Source organism: Phaseolus vulgaris, chromosome 3 (genome assembly GCF_051622355.1).
Source record: "Phaseolus vulgaris cultivar YP4 chromosome 3, ASM5162235v1, whole genome shotgun sequence".
Classification (NCBI taxonomy): Eukaryota; Viridiplantae; Streptophyta; class Magnoliopsida; order Fabales; family Fabaceae; genus Phaseolus; species Phaseolus vulgaris.
Window position 1 is genome coordinate 43,344,068 of NC_143500.1, and position 17,161 is coordinate 43,361,228.

Here is a 17,161-nt window from a genome sequence, read left to right on the forward strand (position 1 = left end):
TAATCCATTCTATTAACAAAATTTAATTTAGTTCTAAATATAATTCAAAATGCGATACAGCCGTGCATTAGTCGCTACTTTTTATAACTTTTTTTACATGTTTTAGTGTTTTCATAACTTTTTAATTCCCAATCACTTGTCTTATCACAATCTTTTCATATTAACTGTTTATGGTTTTTTTTAATTCAATCGCATTCAAACAAATTCAATACCCAGTCTAAAATATTTAAAACCAACTTTATTATATCATAATGTAACTATAATTATTTGCATAAATTGAAACATAATTTACACATTCAAATTACTTATTTATTATCACAAAATATAAAACATAATTTATGGATTAAAAAATATTTCAAACCCTTAATTTTGATTACGTAAAGATAACACTGATTAAGTTGTTGTGAATAGAGATAAGTTCAAACAAAATGTCATGCGGAGGAAGTGAAAGAACCCAAAGGTAAAAAAAAAAACTCGCGGTTTAACACGGATTTACGTTGGCTTTAAATTGGGCCCATCTCGCAATTTAAATAATGACTGCCAGGTGTCCAGATCTCAGGCATTCTAACCTTTTGGGCAAAAGTGCAGGGCATGTAAGTTGACCTAAGCGTCAATTAATCAAACGGCTGAGAGAGTATTTTCGTTGAGGATGTGTGATCAACGATTGATGAAACTCCTCAAAGCAAGCAAGGCTCCAACCCTTTCTCACCGGGCGCCAAAAACCCCTTTCGTCGCTTTATCAACAAACCTTACTCTCTCCTTTCAAACGTAGTGCCAGAGCAGAACACCAAATTGAAAAGCCACTGTAAATCAGAAGAGAGATAGTGAGAGAGAGAGATTGAACTTTGGTTCTCTCTTCCTCTATCGGCGCCACCGATTTGATTCGATTATTGTTTCCTTTCGATTTGAGCATGGACCTTCAGAACACTGTGAAGGAAGCCCTAACTGCACTCTACCATCACCCTGACGATGCGGTGCGCATGCAAGCCGATCGCTATCTTCAAGATTTCCAAAGGACTTTGGATGCGTGGCAGGTTCTCTCTTCAATCCGTTATCTGCTTCCTCAATTCATTTACTTTCGTCGTGGATTTGTCTTTCTTTTCGTGGTCTTGTGCCCCGATTTGATTTTCTCCCAATGACTAGATAATTATCCTGTTTGTCCATGCTTTTCTTTTCCGGTAATTGATTTGCTGATTGTAGTGGTTCTCCAACTGTGAACCTCTCTCTGAGGGTTGTTTAGTTGTGTTTTGTGATTGTTTCTATTTCCGTGTCTCTTTGATATCAAGGAGACTTCTTGCTTTATTTGTTTGAATCTTGAGCTTTATAATTGGATGCAGAGACAAAATTTCAAAACTTACCGCACAAATGTTTATTACTTTGATCTCTGCAGGTGGCTGATAACTTACTTCATGATCCCAGTAGCAATCTAGAAACCTTAATATTTTGTTCTCAGACCTTGAGAAGCAAGGTGACTTCACTGTTCTCCTACTTCCTGTTGATGAGAAGTTAATAAGAATGTTGGATGTTGGTTTCTGAATGCAAAATACTTGCCCCAAGGTCTTTATTTCTTCTTCTTGGGTTTTGAGTACTTGTTTTTGGTATGGTTTAGGTACAAAGGGACTTTGAGGAACTCCCTTCCACAGCTTTTCGGCCATTGCGTGACTCATTGAATGTGAGTTAGGGTCTATGTAGTCTTGGTGCTTTTCCTATGGTGTTTATTTAAGTTTTTGGATGTGTAATTTATCTCCAATTAAAAGGGTGGCGTATATCCTCCTGTTTCGTCACATGCCCTGGGTAAAATTGTTTGGTTTATGGACTCCAATCCATGACCACAGAGATGTTTAAGTAGGAACAATACTTTGTATGATTTGATTTTGATAGTTTTTTTAATGCAGACTTTGCTGAAAAAGTTCCACAAGGGTCCTCCAAAAGTTAGAACACAGGTGTCATATAAAAGTCCCTTAAACTTGTCTTTCTCTGTGGTTTGTTTCTGTCAGTTAGTTTTGTTCTCTTTGTATGGAAATTTAATGTTCCCAAATGTATTGTTCAAAATGTGCTGCACTTGTAGATTAGCATTGCAGTGGCTGCCTTGGCAGTGCACGTCCCTGCCGAAGACTGGGGCGATGGTGGTATAGTCAAATGGCTTAGGGATGAGATGGATTCACATCCAGAATATATACCGGGATTCTTGGAGTTACTTACAGTTCTACCAGAGGTATACTAGCTGACATCAGTGGTGAAGAAGGAGCATATGCCATCTTTCATCTTATTAATTAAACATATTTCTGAACTTTGAATGACTAAATGTTAAGTTATAATTTACAAAGATGCTGCTTTGTCTGGCTTGGATATTGTTGTTTATTTAGTATTTGTCAGAGCATCGTATAAGTCATGCATTCTTCTATAAATGGTTTTAACAAAATATTTTAATTATAGTAAGTTTTGTTAACAATTTGAATGTTTGTGTTGCATATTATGATGTTTCACATATTTTATCTGTATATGAAGGAAGTATTGAATTATAAGATAGCAGCACGCCCAGAAAGGCGACGTCAATTTGAAAAGGAGCTTACATCTCAAATGGAAGTTGCTCTTAATATCTTGACAGCTTGTTTGACGATTTCTGAACTTAAGGAGCAGGTTAGTAATGGATTTCATTATCTACTTACTCACTTAAGGAGCAGGTAAGTAATGAATTTCATTATCTGATATTTTCATGTTAAAATTTCCAGGTTCTTGAGGCATTTGCTTCGTGGCTTCGCTTAAAGCATGGGTATTAAGTTTCTCTACTTAGGCCGCCTGCATCTATTTTTTATAAGATGTTTTGTTACTCATAATTGTAGTCAGAAGACTCGTTTCAACATAATGAATGAGAATAAGCTTTTTTTGAGTTAACATGAATGCTCTGTTGTCCCCAATTTTAGGGTTACCGGTATTTCGTTTTTGCTATGTATGCATGCAATTTAATTTGTTGGCTTTCACATGAAGGAATGCCAGAAGGATTGGATAATTTACCTGAGTTCTACATATATTGACCTTTTTGTTAAGTGAAAATGATAGAAGGCGTGGGTAGCATATCTGAAAGTGCTGGGTAATGGGTTTTAGTTTGCATTCATAAAGTTAGATAAAGAGGTTGGGGATTTTGTAAATGTTTATTTCAACCTGGTGGTATTTGACTTGATTGGCTGATGAATTTTTTGTTCTCCAGCATTCCAGGATCAGTTCTTAGTTCTCATCCACTTGTTCTCACGGCATTATCAAGCTTGAATTCCGAGTTACTTTCAGAGGCATCTGTAAATGGTATAACAAGTAAACTGGGAAACATTCATCTTAAATTATGTTTGTTTTTTGTGATATGTTTCAATTAGGCATATAATACTTTATGCTGCATTTTTACTAACCCTTGGGAAAAAAGAAATTAGTGAATGTCAAATTGATTGTATGCAACTATTGATACACACGTTTCAGGTCTGATCACTTCTTCTTGGTACACATTATGATAGATGTAGATATGCTAAGGATACGATTGTAGGAACAATAAATATAAAATTTTATTATTGAATTCTTGATGCTAGTGCAAGTGCAATACTGATCTACCGAAAGAAATTCAACACTGACCACCCCTTTTATATAATTTATGTATGTATGAAGCTATACTGTCTAAAACAAGCTGGAAAACTTAATGTATATGAGCTAGCTAGGATGGTAGATAGTTTAATGCTTTTAAAGATTAATATTAATTTTTGTTAGTATATTAAACCCTTAACTTTTAGGAGTCTTGTTGTCATAAGGAGGCAGGATATGACCGTATTTTAATAAGGAGGCATGATATGGCCTCATTGTCAATCTAACTTTAGAAGCTGAGACACTCATATTCTATCTTAAATGAAATGGTTAAATACATAATATCTACCCAAAAGAATGTTACTTTGCATATAATATTCTGGAATTTAAAATAAAAAATTATAGTCTTCTTCCTTGGAAGAGGTAAAAGTTCTTACAAAAGCAAATTTCAGCAATGGAAAAAACCACAGGCATCCACTTACATTCCCTTTGAGCTCCATTTTTTTGTCGGAAGCTCTTCTGTGCAGCTTGATCAAATTTTAAAATGAACTGGTTCTTCTTTGACCCTAGTTTGATTCCAGATCTAAAATCTTTTAATAACCTAATTGGTTACATTATGGCCAGCAAAGTGGAAGAGTCAAATGGTAGAGAGTTTTAAATCTTCATGGTGAGCTTCCCATCAAGGATTCCACATTTGCCTTCATTTTTGCCCTGGTGAAATATACTGGCATTTGGTGGTGTCATATTTCCACTTCCTTTGAGTATTTCTCCTAAGGTGTATAATAGGAGAAAACACTTTCATCTGCTGCAACTGGTTCATGATCATGATTCATGTGCAAGGAATGGTGCAACTGGTTCATGATCATGATTCATGTGCAAGGAAATGCTGGTGGTTGGGAAGTGCTGAATGTGATAGCAGGGGATGCCTATAGTGAGAAAGATGGGAATTGGAATGGATGTTGTAATCCTATAAGGTATTGGGAGTTTTATATGATTTTGGTGGGATGAAATGCTTTGACTGTGTTTGACTCTACTATTAGGTTTGTGTACCAAACAACTGTTAAAGCTTTATATAATATTTACTTTTATTATCATTTCTTATTTTTGTACAATGTGACAAAAACATTTCATTTTGCTATGATTGTATTACTCTAGTACTTTGTCCTAGAATAACATTACACATAATGTAGGTTAGTGTTTATGTAATCTTATCAAACATCAATATTTTCTCTATTATTTTTTCATCATAATCAATCAATTATAACAAATTTTTACAAGATAATAGAAATTTGTAGCTAATTTATTTGTTCACTAAAGTCAGTATAAGTAATATTATCGCCATTTTGATTATTTCTGCTGTTCCTTTTATATTGTCACCTGGGATTTAATCATGGTACTGCTTTCACTGTATTTTTAATTTCGCAACATAATATTCTTTCTCTTGTGGGTATGCTCTTTTGCAGTCATTTCTGAGTTAATACATTACACAGCAGCAGGCAATACTGACGGTGTTTCTGCAAATATGCCCTTAATCCAAGTCATTGTACCTCAAGTTATGAATCTTAAAGCCCAACTTAGTGATTCTACAAAGGTAAATACTTTATTAATATCCAATCTCCATGTGTTGGGGCATGAGAGATTGCCCTATTCCAAAGCATACTGGGACAGTTTTTCTTTTGTGGTATTACAAATTTTGTTCTCTCTGTTGGCATTTACTCGATGGCTAAAGTCAAAAGTAATGTGAAATTTACGTGTTTTTTTGTTTGCGACAATGTCATGATGCTGACTTGGTTTATTGGGAATATGAGCTATTGTTTTAGAGCCATGTTGTGATTGTCAATACTACATATGTAGTGAATCATGCCAGCCTTGGATGTGTATGTATGTGTGTATACATACATACATATATAAGTTACACCCTTTTGATTTTTAGGATTAACCTAGGAAGTTACACCTTGAGTGTATAGTTATAGTTTGCTAACTTTTAACAAAATTAGTAGGTGTAAGTTAGCCAACCCCATATGCATTTGCTAACTTACATTAATTTGTTTTTCATAAGATAGCAAGTTGCACCTTGGGTGTATTTAAAGAAATTTGTAGTTATAACTTGCTAGGTTACTCCTAAAAATTATTTGATTGTATGTTAACAAATTAACAAATATATATATATATATATATATATATAATATTGTATCTTGGCTTTAAGAGTTTAAACTATTTATCCAGGAGAAAATATAGTAAAATATAGATAATAAACTACACTAGGATATTAAGTGTGCTCTTTGAAGATTCTAGAGATCTCTTTGTTATCTTTACTTTAGTGTAAGAGATCTCTACACATAGAAGATGATATACTGTTTCAAATTAATGAATTGACTAAAAATCTTCTTTTCAGATTAATCCTTTTCAAGTTGGTATTAGAGCTCCCGATCTTGGGGGCTTTGCAAGGCTTTGCTTTTGCATTTCTTCTTTACCATCTTAGCTACGTTTCCTTTATAGGGTTGCTTGAAGTGCACCCATTTCCTTTTATTATAGGGATTGCTAGAAATGCATCCCAACTTGTGTTTCCTAGGAATCTTCTCTGTCACTGTTTCCACCGTTGTCATCGTCATCGCTGCGGAGCCTCCAATTTCCTTCTATTATTGGGGTGTGTCTCTCCTTTGAAAAGAGTATTGTTCACGACAACACTGTTTTTTCTTTTTGTTTTATTTTCTATTCTCTGTTTTTATTTAGGAGGATGTTGGGGAATCCTTTATATTTTTGCATGGCAACTCCACTAAGCAATGTTGATCTTCCACACTTGATGATAGTTGCCTTAATGGTTGAAATTATCTCTAGTGAGCTCAATTTATTCGATGTGCACATTAAAGGGTACAGGTAAGTTCAACCATATTGAAGGAGAGGCCTTATCTCCAGGTACCCCTAATTTCCGAATTTGGGACAATGATGACTTGCAAATTATTACATGGCTATGGGGATCCATGACTACAAAAAACAATAGAAATTATATGTTCTACTTCAATGCCCGTGAAATTTGGGAAGACCTTGCAAATAGTTATTCCAGTGACAGGATATCTCTACATGCTGAGTTAGGAAGCAAGATCTTTGGTGCCAACCCCTCTATGTTGCAGAATATTATGCATTGTTGAAGGGTTTATGGATTGAGTTGGACCAATATCAAAGTTTGAAGCTTGAAAATAACAAGGATGCTGTAACTCTTGCTCAGTTTGTTGAACGATCAGCTATTAGAATTGCTCACAATCCAATTCAACATGATAGGACTAAGCACACACAGATGGATCGACACTTCATTAAAGAAAAACCGGATAGTGGCCTTATCACCCCTTAGTTTCATCTGGGCTTTAGTTAGTAGATCTATTTACAAAATGTCTCCCCACTGAATGATTTCATGATCTCAGTTGCAAGCTGGGATTATAGATATCTATTATAGTTAATAACATACAGTAGGATATTAAGCGTGCTGTTAGAAGCAGTTAGAAGATTCTAGAGATTTCTTTGTAATCTCTACTTTAGGGTTAGAGTTCTCTATATATAGAGGTTGATGTACTTTTTCAAATTAATGAATTGAACCAAAAAATAAAATATTCCAAAGTTCTTTTTTTAAGGATTTCAGTTCTAGACTGTATGACTATTTGAATGACCATGGGTATAGAAAATGATTAGTTTTTTGTTTCATCCATTATATATATGATAGTGTGCTATTTTAGGGACAGTTGCATATTATACTTCTTACAAGTCTTCTTTTCTAGGATGAGGAAGATGTGAAGGCGATTGCTAGGTTATTTGCCGACATGGGTGATTCATACGTGGAACTGATTGCAACCGGTACTTGTACATAGTCATAAACTTCGTTGGTTTCCCTTTGAGAAGAATTGGTGCTTTCTCGTGCACTGTGTGAATAATTTTGATGTCTTAGCAAGTTTCTTGTGGTTTTTGGTTGTGTTGAACTTATTGGGTCTGCATTGTCTTAACTGAATTTTTCAGGTTCAGATGAATCAATGCTAATAGTGCATGCATTGTTGGAAGTTGCTTCACATCCTGAATATGATATTGCTTCTATGACTTTTAACTTTTGGCATAGTCTTCAGTTAAACTTGACCAAAAGGTGATTTTTGTCCTTTCTGGAAAATAGCATTTGTAGGGTTTGTTTAGGTAAATTTCTCTATAAGCTTTTTCAGGAGAAGATGATTAACTTTGGCTTATAAAGGAACTCATTTTATGTTTCTTATTTTTTTCCCTAGAGATGTTTATGAAGTTTATTCAAATAAACCCTTTTACTTGACTCTGCTTTAACCAGAAATATGATTATTATATAATCTGACAGGGAGTCCTATATTTCATATGGTAATGAAGCTTGCATTGAAGCAGAGAGAAATAGAAGGCTGCAGGTTTTCCGTCGTGCATATGAGTCACTTGTATCACTGGTGAGATGTTGGAACTAAAAATTTCCTATGAAACTGTCAAACACCCTCAGCAGTGCATGGTTTCCAGCTCTTGTTTTACCTTAATATCAGTTTTGTAATTATATGTATACGCTAAAAAGTTATGTGACTTTTTACTTATCTACATAATTATTCACAACATTCTTGTTGCATTATGAAATATATGATTTAATGGCATTCGATCATACATAACTTGACTGAATACCTGTAGTATTCTTACCTTCCTTTTTTCACGGATTATTATAGGTTATCTTTCGGGTTCAGTATCCTGAAGATTATCAAGACCTTTCATACGAGGATCTTAAGGAATTTAAGCAGACCAAATATGGTAATGGGATGGTGTTGTTCTGATGCATCTGCTTGCTTTCCTCATATATTATTGTGCATTTGATTGATTCACATTTAAGCTGTTTAGGAGAGAAGCTATTATGTTAGGCTATTCAGATGACCACTTAAAGAAGCCGTTCAGGCAGGGTTAAAAAATCTGTTGGACCTCCATCTCGCAGCTTCAGCGTTCTGATTCATAGTTTTTATTATATTACTTTAAACTCCTCTTTCACACGTTACTCTGACCATTGCATCTATTGCAAAGCAACAACCTCATTTATCACACTTGACATTATTTATCTCTTATACCGGTGGCCTCACTTCTCATGCTGATCCCAAAATCTCCTTTCTCTTCTACTTCTTTTGCATTATTTCTTTTATCCCTTGCATATTCTTCTGCATAAATCATTAACCGTAAACTATTTTTTAAAATGGTTTAAATGTTAAAAACTCATTACTGTTTTAATATAAACAAATAATTCCATATCCGTTTTTGTGATATTAATGTGCTTAAAATTAATGTGGATGAATTATTCCATAAACAAATTAATGTGCTTAAAATTACATATTTTTTACTGTAACTTTTTTAGTTGAATTGCATCATTATAGCTAGCTTAACAATCTGCTCTGAAGTACCTGGAGTATTGCATTGTGGATGGATTGGAACACAATAATTTGCATTGATTTTGATAATTTTATGATGGTTCTTAGCTGTTGTGGTCTCTTGGCTGATTGTTAATTAATATAAAGGGGTCTCTGTTTTTTGCTATATATAAACACTACACTCTCGTTGGTCCTCCATATGTATAAGAAAGTTCCCAATTGGCTCCAAGAAGTTTGACATCAATTTGGTCTCTCTTTGTTACATGGGTGTAAATCAGAAGATTTAGAAAAATCAAGTTGGATTAAAATGGATGGGTCACAGATAAACAATATTGCATCTATGATCCATTAAACATGTAGGAAAAATCCTTATCCATGACTCATTTAAAAGATCCTACTCATCCCTTAAAAATTCTCTTTATAAGGACTGTTTTTAGAACATGAACGGGGGCTCCTTGGATATAATATCTTGATCCATTGGTTTAATAATATATGATGGATGACATATTAACCATCTAGCAATAATTTTTTGGTTTAATGCATTATTGTCACTCATAATCTTAAATAAGCACTGGTTTGTCCGAAAAGTGTCTATTGACATCAATTTGGTTCTGAAATTGATACTTATTTTACACTGAGAAGCATGGATAGTCAAATTGACGCTATTTCCTGGCTATTGTTTATCTTATTTAATTCCATTCGGAAGGTATCATATCTTTTGTTCTTGTTAGTTTCTGTTGCCATATCTTTTAAATCCAGGACAAAAAGTTGATTTGTGTTGGAAATGGGTGCTTTTAATGTTTATTATCTTTCCAAGTAGTTCAGTTATTGTAACACGGTTCAATGTACTTTAGGAAATTGTGATGTTTTAATTGTTCTGTTGAAACTTGTAGTAGTTGTTATTTATTGTCTTTGTAATCATTATTGTTGTAAATAATTCATCTGCTGAGTGGTGAAGATACAGACACATTTAGAAAATTTCCTCTCATTTTTTAACAATTTGTCGTATTTAGTGACAAAGATTTGTTGAAGCCTGTGTTATGGGTTTTCTTATATGTGGGATGCAAGGAACAACTACACTGATAATGAAACAACTTAAATTACTACTGTATAGTTCGAAACGTGAAATTTGATTTCAGATAATTTCATGGGTTTGCATTCAGCGAAAATAGGGAATAGTTTTAATGCTCTGAAAGCTTTGTGAAAATTGTTAACGGATGCTCATTGCATCTGTTGGCCACATGCTATTACTAATGCAATTTACTTTTAAGATCTAATGTTTCTCTGTCTGAGTATTTTAGTTAGTGATGATCTTGTTTGTGTGAGGGGCCATTTGCCCTGAAATACTATGCTGTACAACTTTTATTATGGTTTACTGATTGCTAATTCTTTCTTAACACATGTATTTCAACCAGAATTAGATAATATTTCTAACTGGAAATTTGTGTTTCAGCTGTTGCAGATGTATTGACAGATGCATCATCAGTACTTGGTGGTGATGCGACACTTAAAATTTTATACATGAAACTGCTTGAGGTGCGAACATTAATTAAAATATGCTTTTGTTATTGACAATCAAATGTTCTTGTAATGGTGTGAAATAACCTGGTTTAAACAAATTTTACTGCATGAGTTTCGTTTAGAACTTTTTTGCATGTCTTGTTAACTTTATTATCAGTAAGTAGACTGTAGCTGCTGGCCATGTTTTTTCTGCTTCTTATATGTGATTTTGCTTAAACAATGTATGAATGTTATTTCCCAAACCTCTTCACTGTTTCTGAACTGCCTTATCGCCCTGTTTAGGCTGTATCTGGCCATGGTAATAATGAACACAAGGAATGGCGACCAGCTGAGGCTGCTTTATTTTGTATTCGGGCTATATCGAATTATGTGTCAGTTGTTGAAGCAGAAGTGATGCCTCAGGTATGCCTCCACCTTTAAATTTGTAATAATAATTATTATATAGTTCTTCTGCTAAATATTACAAATAATTTCTTTTAATCCATTATAAAATACTTCCTTAATTTTATACCCTTTTGTCTACACAGACGAATTTCTATCTGTATTTAAATTCTTTTGTGGATATCTTGGTGCAAAGAACCTGAGTCATTGTTGACTCTGCTCTTGGATTATAACTTTCTTATGTTCGGTTGCACCCACCTCCTTTATCTAGACCAACTCACATATTTGATTTCCTGTATTTTCCTAAGATATTCTACTGCTCATAAGAGTTATACGTTGTTTATCTTCGGGTGTTAAATTGTTCATCTCCAAAGACTTAATCTTCTATGAAATCTATTTTCCTTATGCTGACTATACCCCTAAAATCCTGTTTTTCCCACCTCCAATGTCTCAAATTTTCCTTGCTTACCATATTTCATTGTCTAATACAATGGTACTGTCTACTTCCATTCTTCTGCAAGTCCATAAGTATTTTTTTTTTGCCTTCATACAGATCATGGCTTTGCTTCCGAAACTTCCTCATCAACCCCAACTACTTCAGACAGGTAAAGTGTGTACTGCCCTTTATTTATTTCTCTTCCTGATGAACTTTTTAGTTCCCAGTCCTTGTAATTTTTTATTTCATTATGTTACCTGACTAATAAAATGCTTTTCATGTCTGGTTGCTTTATTTTCAGTGTGTTTAACTATTGGAGCTTATTCAAAATGGCTTGATTCTGCGTCTTGTGGACTGTCTGTACTGCCATCGGTTTTAGATATCCTAATGAATGGCATGGGTACATCTGAAGATTGTGCAGCTGCTGCTGCTTTGGCATTTAGACACATATGTGATGGTATAGCCAACTACTCTGAGTATATTTGTGCACTTTCTTTTTATGTTTTGGAATGGTGAAGAGTTAGCTTGGTGAGTTACAATGATATTCAGTGCAAACATGGCAAAGATTAGCGACTCTACCTTGAATGAAAACAAATCAACTTCTGAACTTTGTGGTTTTGTTTTGATTATGAAGTGTTGCATGGAGCATTGTTTTGGTCATTTTCATACTCAGTGATGAAAACATTATTGTTTTTAAGACATGAGCTTGTTTAAGGAAGCATTTTTTTTTCAATAAGGTTTTGCAGGAACGTAATTTTACTTTTATGTCTGCTTTTACCTAACAACGGCTGTAGTGATTCTTAGAATTTTTCGCAAAATGAATAAAAAGGAAAATATTGGATGGACAACGAGGTATTTTGTTTTAATTCCATTATTTTTTTCATGGCCTATTTAATTGAGACAGTATTTGATTGAATGAATGGAATAAGCCTTAACCCAACAGCTTCAACTGTTGGGGAATAGTTGGTTCTTGATATAATAACAGTCTATGATCTTGTTGTCAAGAATTCAATCATCTCTGTTCTCATGTTTTTTAAGTAGAAATGCCTTCAAGCCATAACTCCTTGCTTATGAAAAATCTTCTCTTGCCTGAGGATGCAAGTTGGTTTTTTTTTTTTTTTTTTTTTTTTTTGGATCAGCAATAAGGATGCAAGTTGGTGATTTACAATGATTTGATTATTTGATGTGAATAATCTCTTGTATTTTGTTCTGATTTCAGACTGCCGGAAAAAGCTTTGTGGATGCTTAGAGGGTCTGTTCCACATCTACAACAAGACGGTTAATGGAGAAGATAGTTTCAAAGTTCCTGCTGAAGACTCGTTGCATCTGGTTGAAGCATTAAGGTAATTTGGTTGCTTTAAATTTTAACATATAGGTTTGTATGCTGATGTTTGATTTGTTTCTACCTTTTCAATGATATTGACTTGAACATCTTCAATTTCCATGCAGTATGGTCGTTACTGAACTTCCTCCAGAAGATGCTACGAGAGCTCTTGAGGCGTTATGCATACCAGTCATAACTCCTTTACAGGTTAGTGTTCAATTTGCAGACACTTTTCAGTTATAAAATTTTCTTTTGATTATTTTGTGTTCTATTTTATATTTTGCTCCACCAGGAAGCTATTGCTCTAGGTCCAGAAAGCTTGAGTAAAAGACCTTCTCGTCAGTTAACAGTTCACATTGATAGATTTGCTTACATCTTTAGGTGTGTTCCCTAATTAATAGATGTTGTCTAAGTGCCCCAAGCATCACCCTTTTTTTAAACTACATTTATCACAATCCTTAACACGTAACTGAATCTGCTTTTAGATATGTACATCATCCTCAAGTTGTGGCAGATGCTATTCAACGGCTATGGCCTATTTTTAAGGCTATCTTTGATCTGTAAGTCGTCCCTGATTATCTTTTTTTTTCTTTGCTTCATTTTCATTCTTTTATATTTTGAAGATTTCTTGTCTAAGACATCTTTATAATGACATTGATGCCAGTCGTGCTTGGGACATGAGAACAATGGAATCTCTCTGCCGCGCATGTAAATATGCAGTGAGTAAGCTAAATAATTAACTCTGCTCCATTTACACTTTGTCAATGTGAAGGAAGTTGTTAAAATGAGAAAGGCATCTGTTGGTAGAGTCATTCAATATGGATTAGGCATTAATCTTAACTTATTACAATTTTTGTGTGGTTTCATCCCATGCTTACTATGTCTAAATCTGTCATGATGTCTCCATCCATAGTTTTCATGTGGTTGCAGCACACTATGTTTATGATGTGTTTCTACTGAAATGTAATAAGCCATGTTTTCAGTTGGCTGTTTGTCAGCCAAGTCAGCAGTTCAGATTTAAAATTTATTGTCAGTTACCAGATGGTATCTTCCTCCTAAAGAGTCTGTACATGCTCAACTCTGGTTCTATGTATATTGAATATTGAAAAGATTAGTTTGTATTATTGAATGTCATGTGGCAATATTCTATCGCTTGTTTCTAGGTGAGAACTTCTGGAAGATTCATGGGGCTCACAATTGGTGCCATGCTGGAAGAGATTCAGAGTCTATATAGGCAGCACCACCAACCATGCTTTCTTTATCTCTCCAGTGAAGTTATAAAGGTATTCATATGTTGCTGTGTCACTGGCCTTTCCTCATAACCAAATGTTTCCGAAGTTATATGGTTTTAGTTCAATAGATACCTTCATTGTGCGTGATAGAAAATTTCTTTTTATATGAACGAGTCTGCATACAGAAAATGGTTTTAGAAATATATGTCGACTTGAAACAAATATATCTGGGTGAAGGTGAGTGTATGGTTATCAGTCCCTGACCAGGGTGTGGTGTGGCCAATCATAGAAGGATAGTGGATGCTATGTTGGTATTAGAAATACATTTCAACTTTACAGAAAGATCTTTTTTTATCCTGGGTGAACATGAGTGCATGGTTATCAGTCCCTGACCAGGGTGTGGTATGGCCAAGCTGGAAAATACCATAGCAGGATAGTGAAAATGTTGGTATATGATCAATAGTTTATTCTAGCATTGATACTCGAATAGATGTGTAAAGACAGACCAAAGGACCAATTAAGGAAATATGGACTGAAGTGTGAAGAAAGAACATGGTTCATAGACAAGATAACAAGTCCAAACAACTGTGCTATGAGGCCTGTGAACATATGGGTATTGGAAATGCTTTTTCCGATGACTTCTCCTTATCCCCCAGTTTCTTATTCTACTTATATATTACCTAGAAAAACCAAATTTACCTATTTCCATGTGCCCTTCTACTTGTATATTCTTTCTTATTTCTGGTCTTTGCTTCCTCGACTAATTTACTCCACTGATTTTTTTCCTGATAAAATGACTTGTTCTGTGAAAAGATTGGTAGATATAACCTAATTATCCCATCAACTATAGGTTGTACAAAATCCTTCCTCTTCATGGTGTGGTCAATGAACTAGTTTGGCATAACTTTGGTGGTTGATATCTTGCATTTCAGATATTTGGTTCTGATCCATCTTGTGCTGACTACCTAAAAAGTTTGATTGAGGCGCTCTTTCAACATACAACACGTCTTCTCACAAATATTCAGGTGATCTGAGTGACTTTTCTGTAGTACTTTCTTTCAAATCTGTTGATAGTCTTTTAATGTCTGATTTTATTTTTTTTTGCTGCAGGAATTCACAGCCCGTCCTGATATAGCCGATGATTGTTTCTTGTTGGCGTCAAGGTGTATTCGCTACTGTCCTCAACTGTTTATTCCCTCATCTGTCTTTCCTTCATTAGTCGATTGCTCTATGATTGGCATCACAGTACAGCATAGGTACAGTCTCTAACTGAAAAAAACTTAAAAAGCATCATCCATTCTTGGGAAAGGGTGTTATGTGTATTCATGATCCTTTTGTATATTATTTATTGTTGAGAGCCAAGAAATCCTGTTGTAACTACTTTTCACGCTGCTCCATGGCTCACTTTTATTTAGTGTGGTTGTTTACCCTTTTTGCTGTTTTCCTCCTGTGTAGGGAGGCTTCCAATTCCATTTTGCATTTCTTGGCTGATATTTTTGATCTTGCAAATTCCTCTATGGGGGAGCTATTTATACCAATAAGAGATAGTGTAATTATTCCTCGAGGTGCCAGCATCACCAGAATTTTGGTCGCTTCATTAACGGGAGCACTTCCAAAATCTCGAGTGGACGTGGTAATTTCTCAATTTCTCACGCAACGTCTACTGTCTTTATTTGCATATGTTCACTTTTGACGGGATGTAGTGCCACTATCTCTTCTGTTCTTTTTTACACTTGCTCCTTCCTCAGGTATCTTATACGCTACTGGCGTTAACTCGATCATATGGGATGCAAGCGCTGGAATGGGCAAAAAAGAGTGTTTTATTAATTCCATCGACAGCTGTTACAGATGTGGAGCGATCAAGATTCTTGAAAGCTCTTTCTGATGCAGCATCCGGCGGTGATACTAATGGGCTTACTGTTCCTGTTGAAGAGCTCTCAGATGTTTGCCGACGGAACAGATCAGTTCAGGAAATAGTTCAAGAAGCTTTGAGACCGCTTGAGTTGAACATGGTGAATGTATCATAGACGATTGATAAATGCCTGTGATAGGGAGGGCCATTTTGTTTAGGTCCTGTCTGTTGGCTAGGCTAGTTGGTTGTGTATTATCTATCTTATATTCTTTTTTTTTTATCTATTATCATTCTCCAATTTTTCAGGAGAATTTGCCCCTGCATGATCTGTTGTGTTGGCCGGAAGAAATTAAATAGGGTGTTGTATCTTTTATTTTTCTTGAGATGTGGGATTGGTGAGTGATGTTTGTCCCGGTTGTCATTTTTGGGGGGGACCGGAGGTTACATGGTATACAATTGTAATTTAATGGAAACAGAAAAAGTGGGGGGAAATAGAGAACATTGATAAGTTGTTTCAATTTTTTAAGTTTGGAATGAATATGAAATTTGGAATCTGTGCACTGATTTTTGTTAGGTTCGTCTGACTCATCTATTCAAATGAACGAAGAGGGATGTCAAGAACATAGAATGATTGACTAATTTGATAGAGTTATTATAAGCTCTTGATGCATGTGGCGGCAAAACCGTCTTAAAATTTAGAGTGGATACGCTCTTCACTAATAGAATATGTTAAGTTCTTATTAATGGAAATAATATTTTAATATTGATTTCATAGCCAAAAGGATCTTAAAATTATAAATAATTATTTATTTAAAGATTTTTAAATTATTTTTGAATAAATTTATTTTCACCGGATTTTATTTAACAGTAAAAACTTGAATACATTCTTAAAGCTACGAGGGCCTATTGCGGTTCTTGACTATGCCATGTTTTGATGCAAGGCTCCATTTCCTTGTTTGAGCGTTATATTAGCAACCATCTTTTGTCTGTTTTTAAATTGGGAGATTAAGAGAAGCTAAACGCTGGTTTGTTATAGCTGAACTGGCGTTGGCGCTGAAAAGTAATCCTTATCTTCAACCTCGAACGAGAACAGTGACTGGTAAAATGCAGAAGGTTAGAGTCGTGTATGTGTTCAGGCAAATGCTTCCTATGCTTCCTACACTCAATCATTTTTAACCTGCACTCAACATATTTTTTTAATTTCCAAAAATACCCTTAATTCTGGAAATAAAAATTCAGAATTGAAAATAATACATTCTGGAAAAATAAATCTGGAAGTGATTATTGAGTTTCGGAAATAAAAATCTGGAAAAAAAATTAAAATTCTATTTTGGACAAAAAAATTCAAAATTGAAAAATAATACATTCCAGAAAAAAAAAAAATCTGGAAAAGAAATTATTGTGTTTCGGAAATGAAAATCCGAAAATAAAAATGAAAAACTCATTCCGGATAAAAAA

At 34.5% G+C, this 17,161-nt stretch overlaps 1 protein-coding gene across 5 annotated transcripts; it reads left to right on the plus strand.

The window, feature by feature from the left end:
- The first annotated feature begins 624 nt into the window (after positions 1–624).
- Positions 625–16,257, plus strand: MOS14 (ARM repeat superfamily protein). Of its 5 annotated transcripts, none has more exons than XM_068608632.1 (27): positions 625–1,034; positions 1,391–1,468; positions 1,610–1,672; positions 1,896–1,943; positions 2,069–2,215; positions 2,509–2,640; positions 2,733–2,773; positions 3,209–3,300; positions 5,028–5,155; positions 7,335–7,410; positions 7,570–7,690; positions 7,910–8,009; positions 8,274–8,355; positions 10,411–10,493; positions 10,761–10,880; positions 11,413–11,464; positions 11,597–11,752; positions 12,515–12,638; positions 12,745–12,826; positions 12,912–13,000; positions 13,105–13,179; positions 13,284–13,338; positions 13,783–13,902; positions 14,784–14,876; positions 14,962–15,107; positions 15,307–15,484; positions 15,600–16,257. In XM_068608632.1, exons 1-27 carry the CDS (start codon positions 912–914, stop codon positions 15,876–15,878), a joined length of 2,883 nt encoding a protein of 960 aa, XP_068464733.1. In that variant the 5' UTR covers positions 625–911; the 3' UTR covers positions 15,879–16,257. The 5 variants fall into 5 exon arrangements, 2 of the variants coding, with proteins under 2 accessions (XP_068464733.1, XP_090155660.1); XR_016519152.1 differs by having other exon boundaries at positions 643–1,034; positions 13,284–13,342; positions 14,702–14,876; XR_016519151.1 differs by having other exon boundaries at positions 643–1,034; positions 13,284–13,342.
- Positions 16,258–17,161: the final 904 nt, after the last annotated feature.

Bases quoted from the DNA above. Each gene is read 5' to 3' on its own strand.
- MOS14 (XM_068608632.1), top strand. From the start codon at position 912: ATGGACCTTCAGAACACTGTGAAGGAAGCCCTAACTGCACTCTACCAT. The intron at 7,411-7,569 runs GTACTTGTACAT...TGAATTTTTCAG, and splicing joins CGTGGAACTGATTGCAACCG to GTTCAGATGAATCAATGCTA. The intron at 10,881-11,412 runs GTATGCCTCCAC...GCCTTCATACAG, and splicing joins AAGCAGAAGTGATGCCTCAG to ATCATGGCTTTGCTTCCGAA.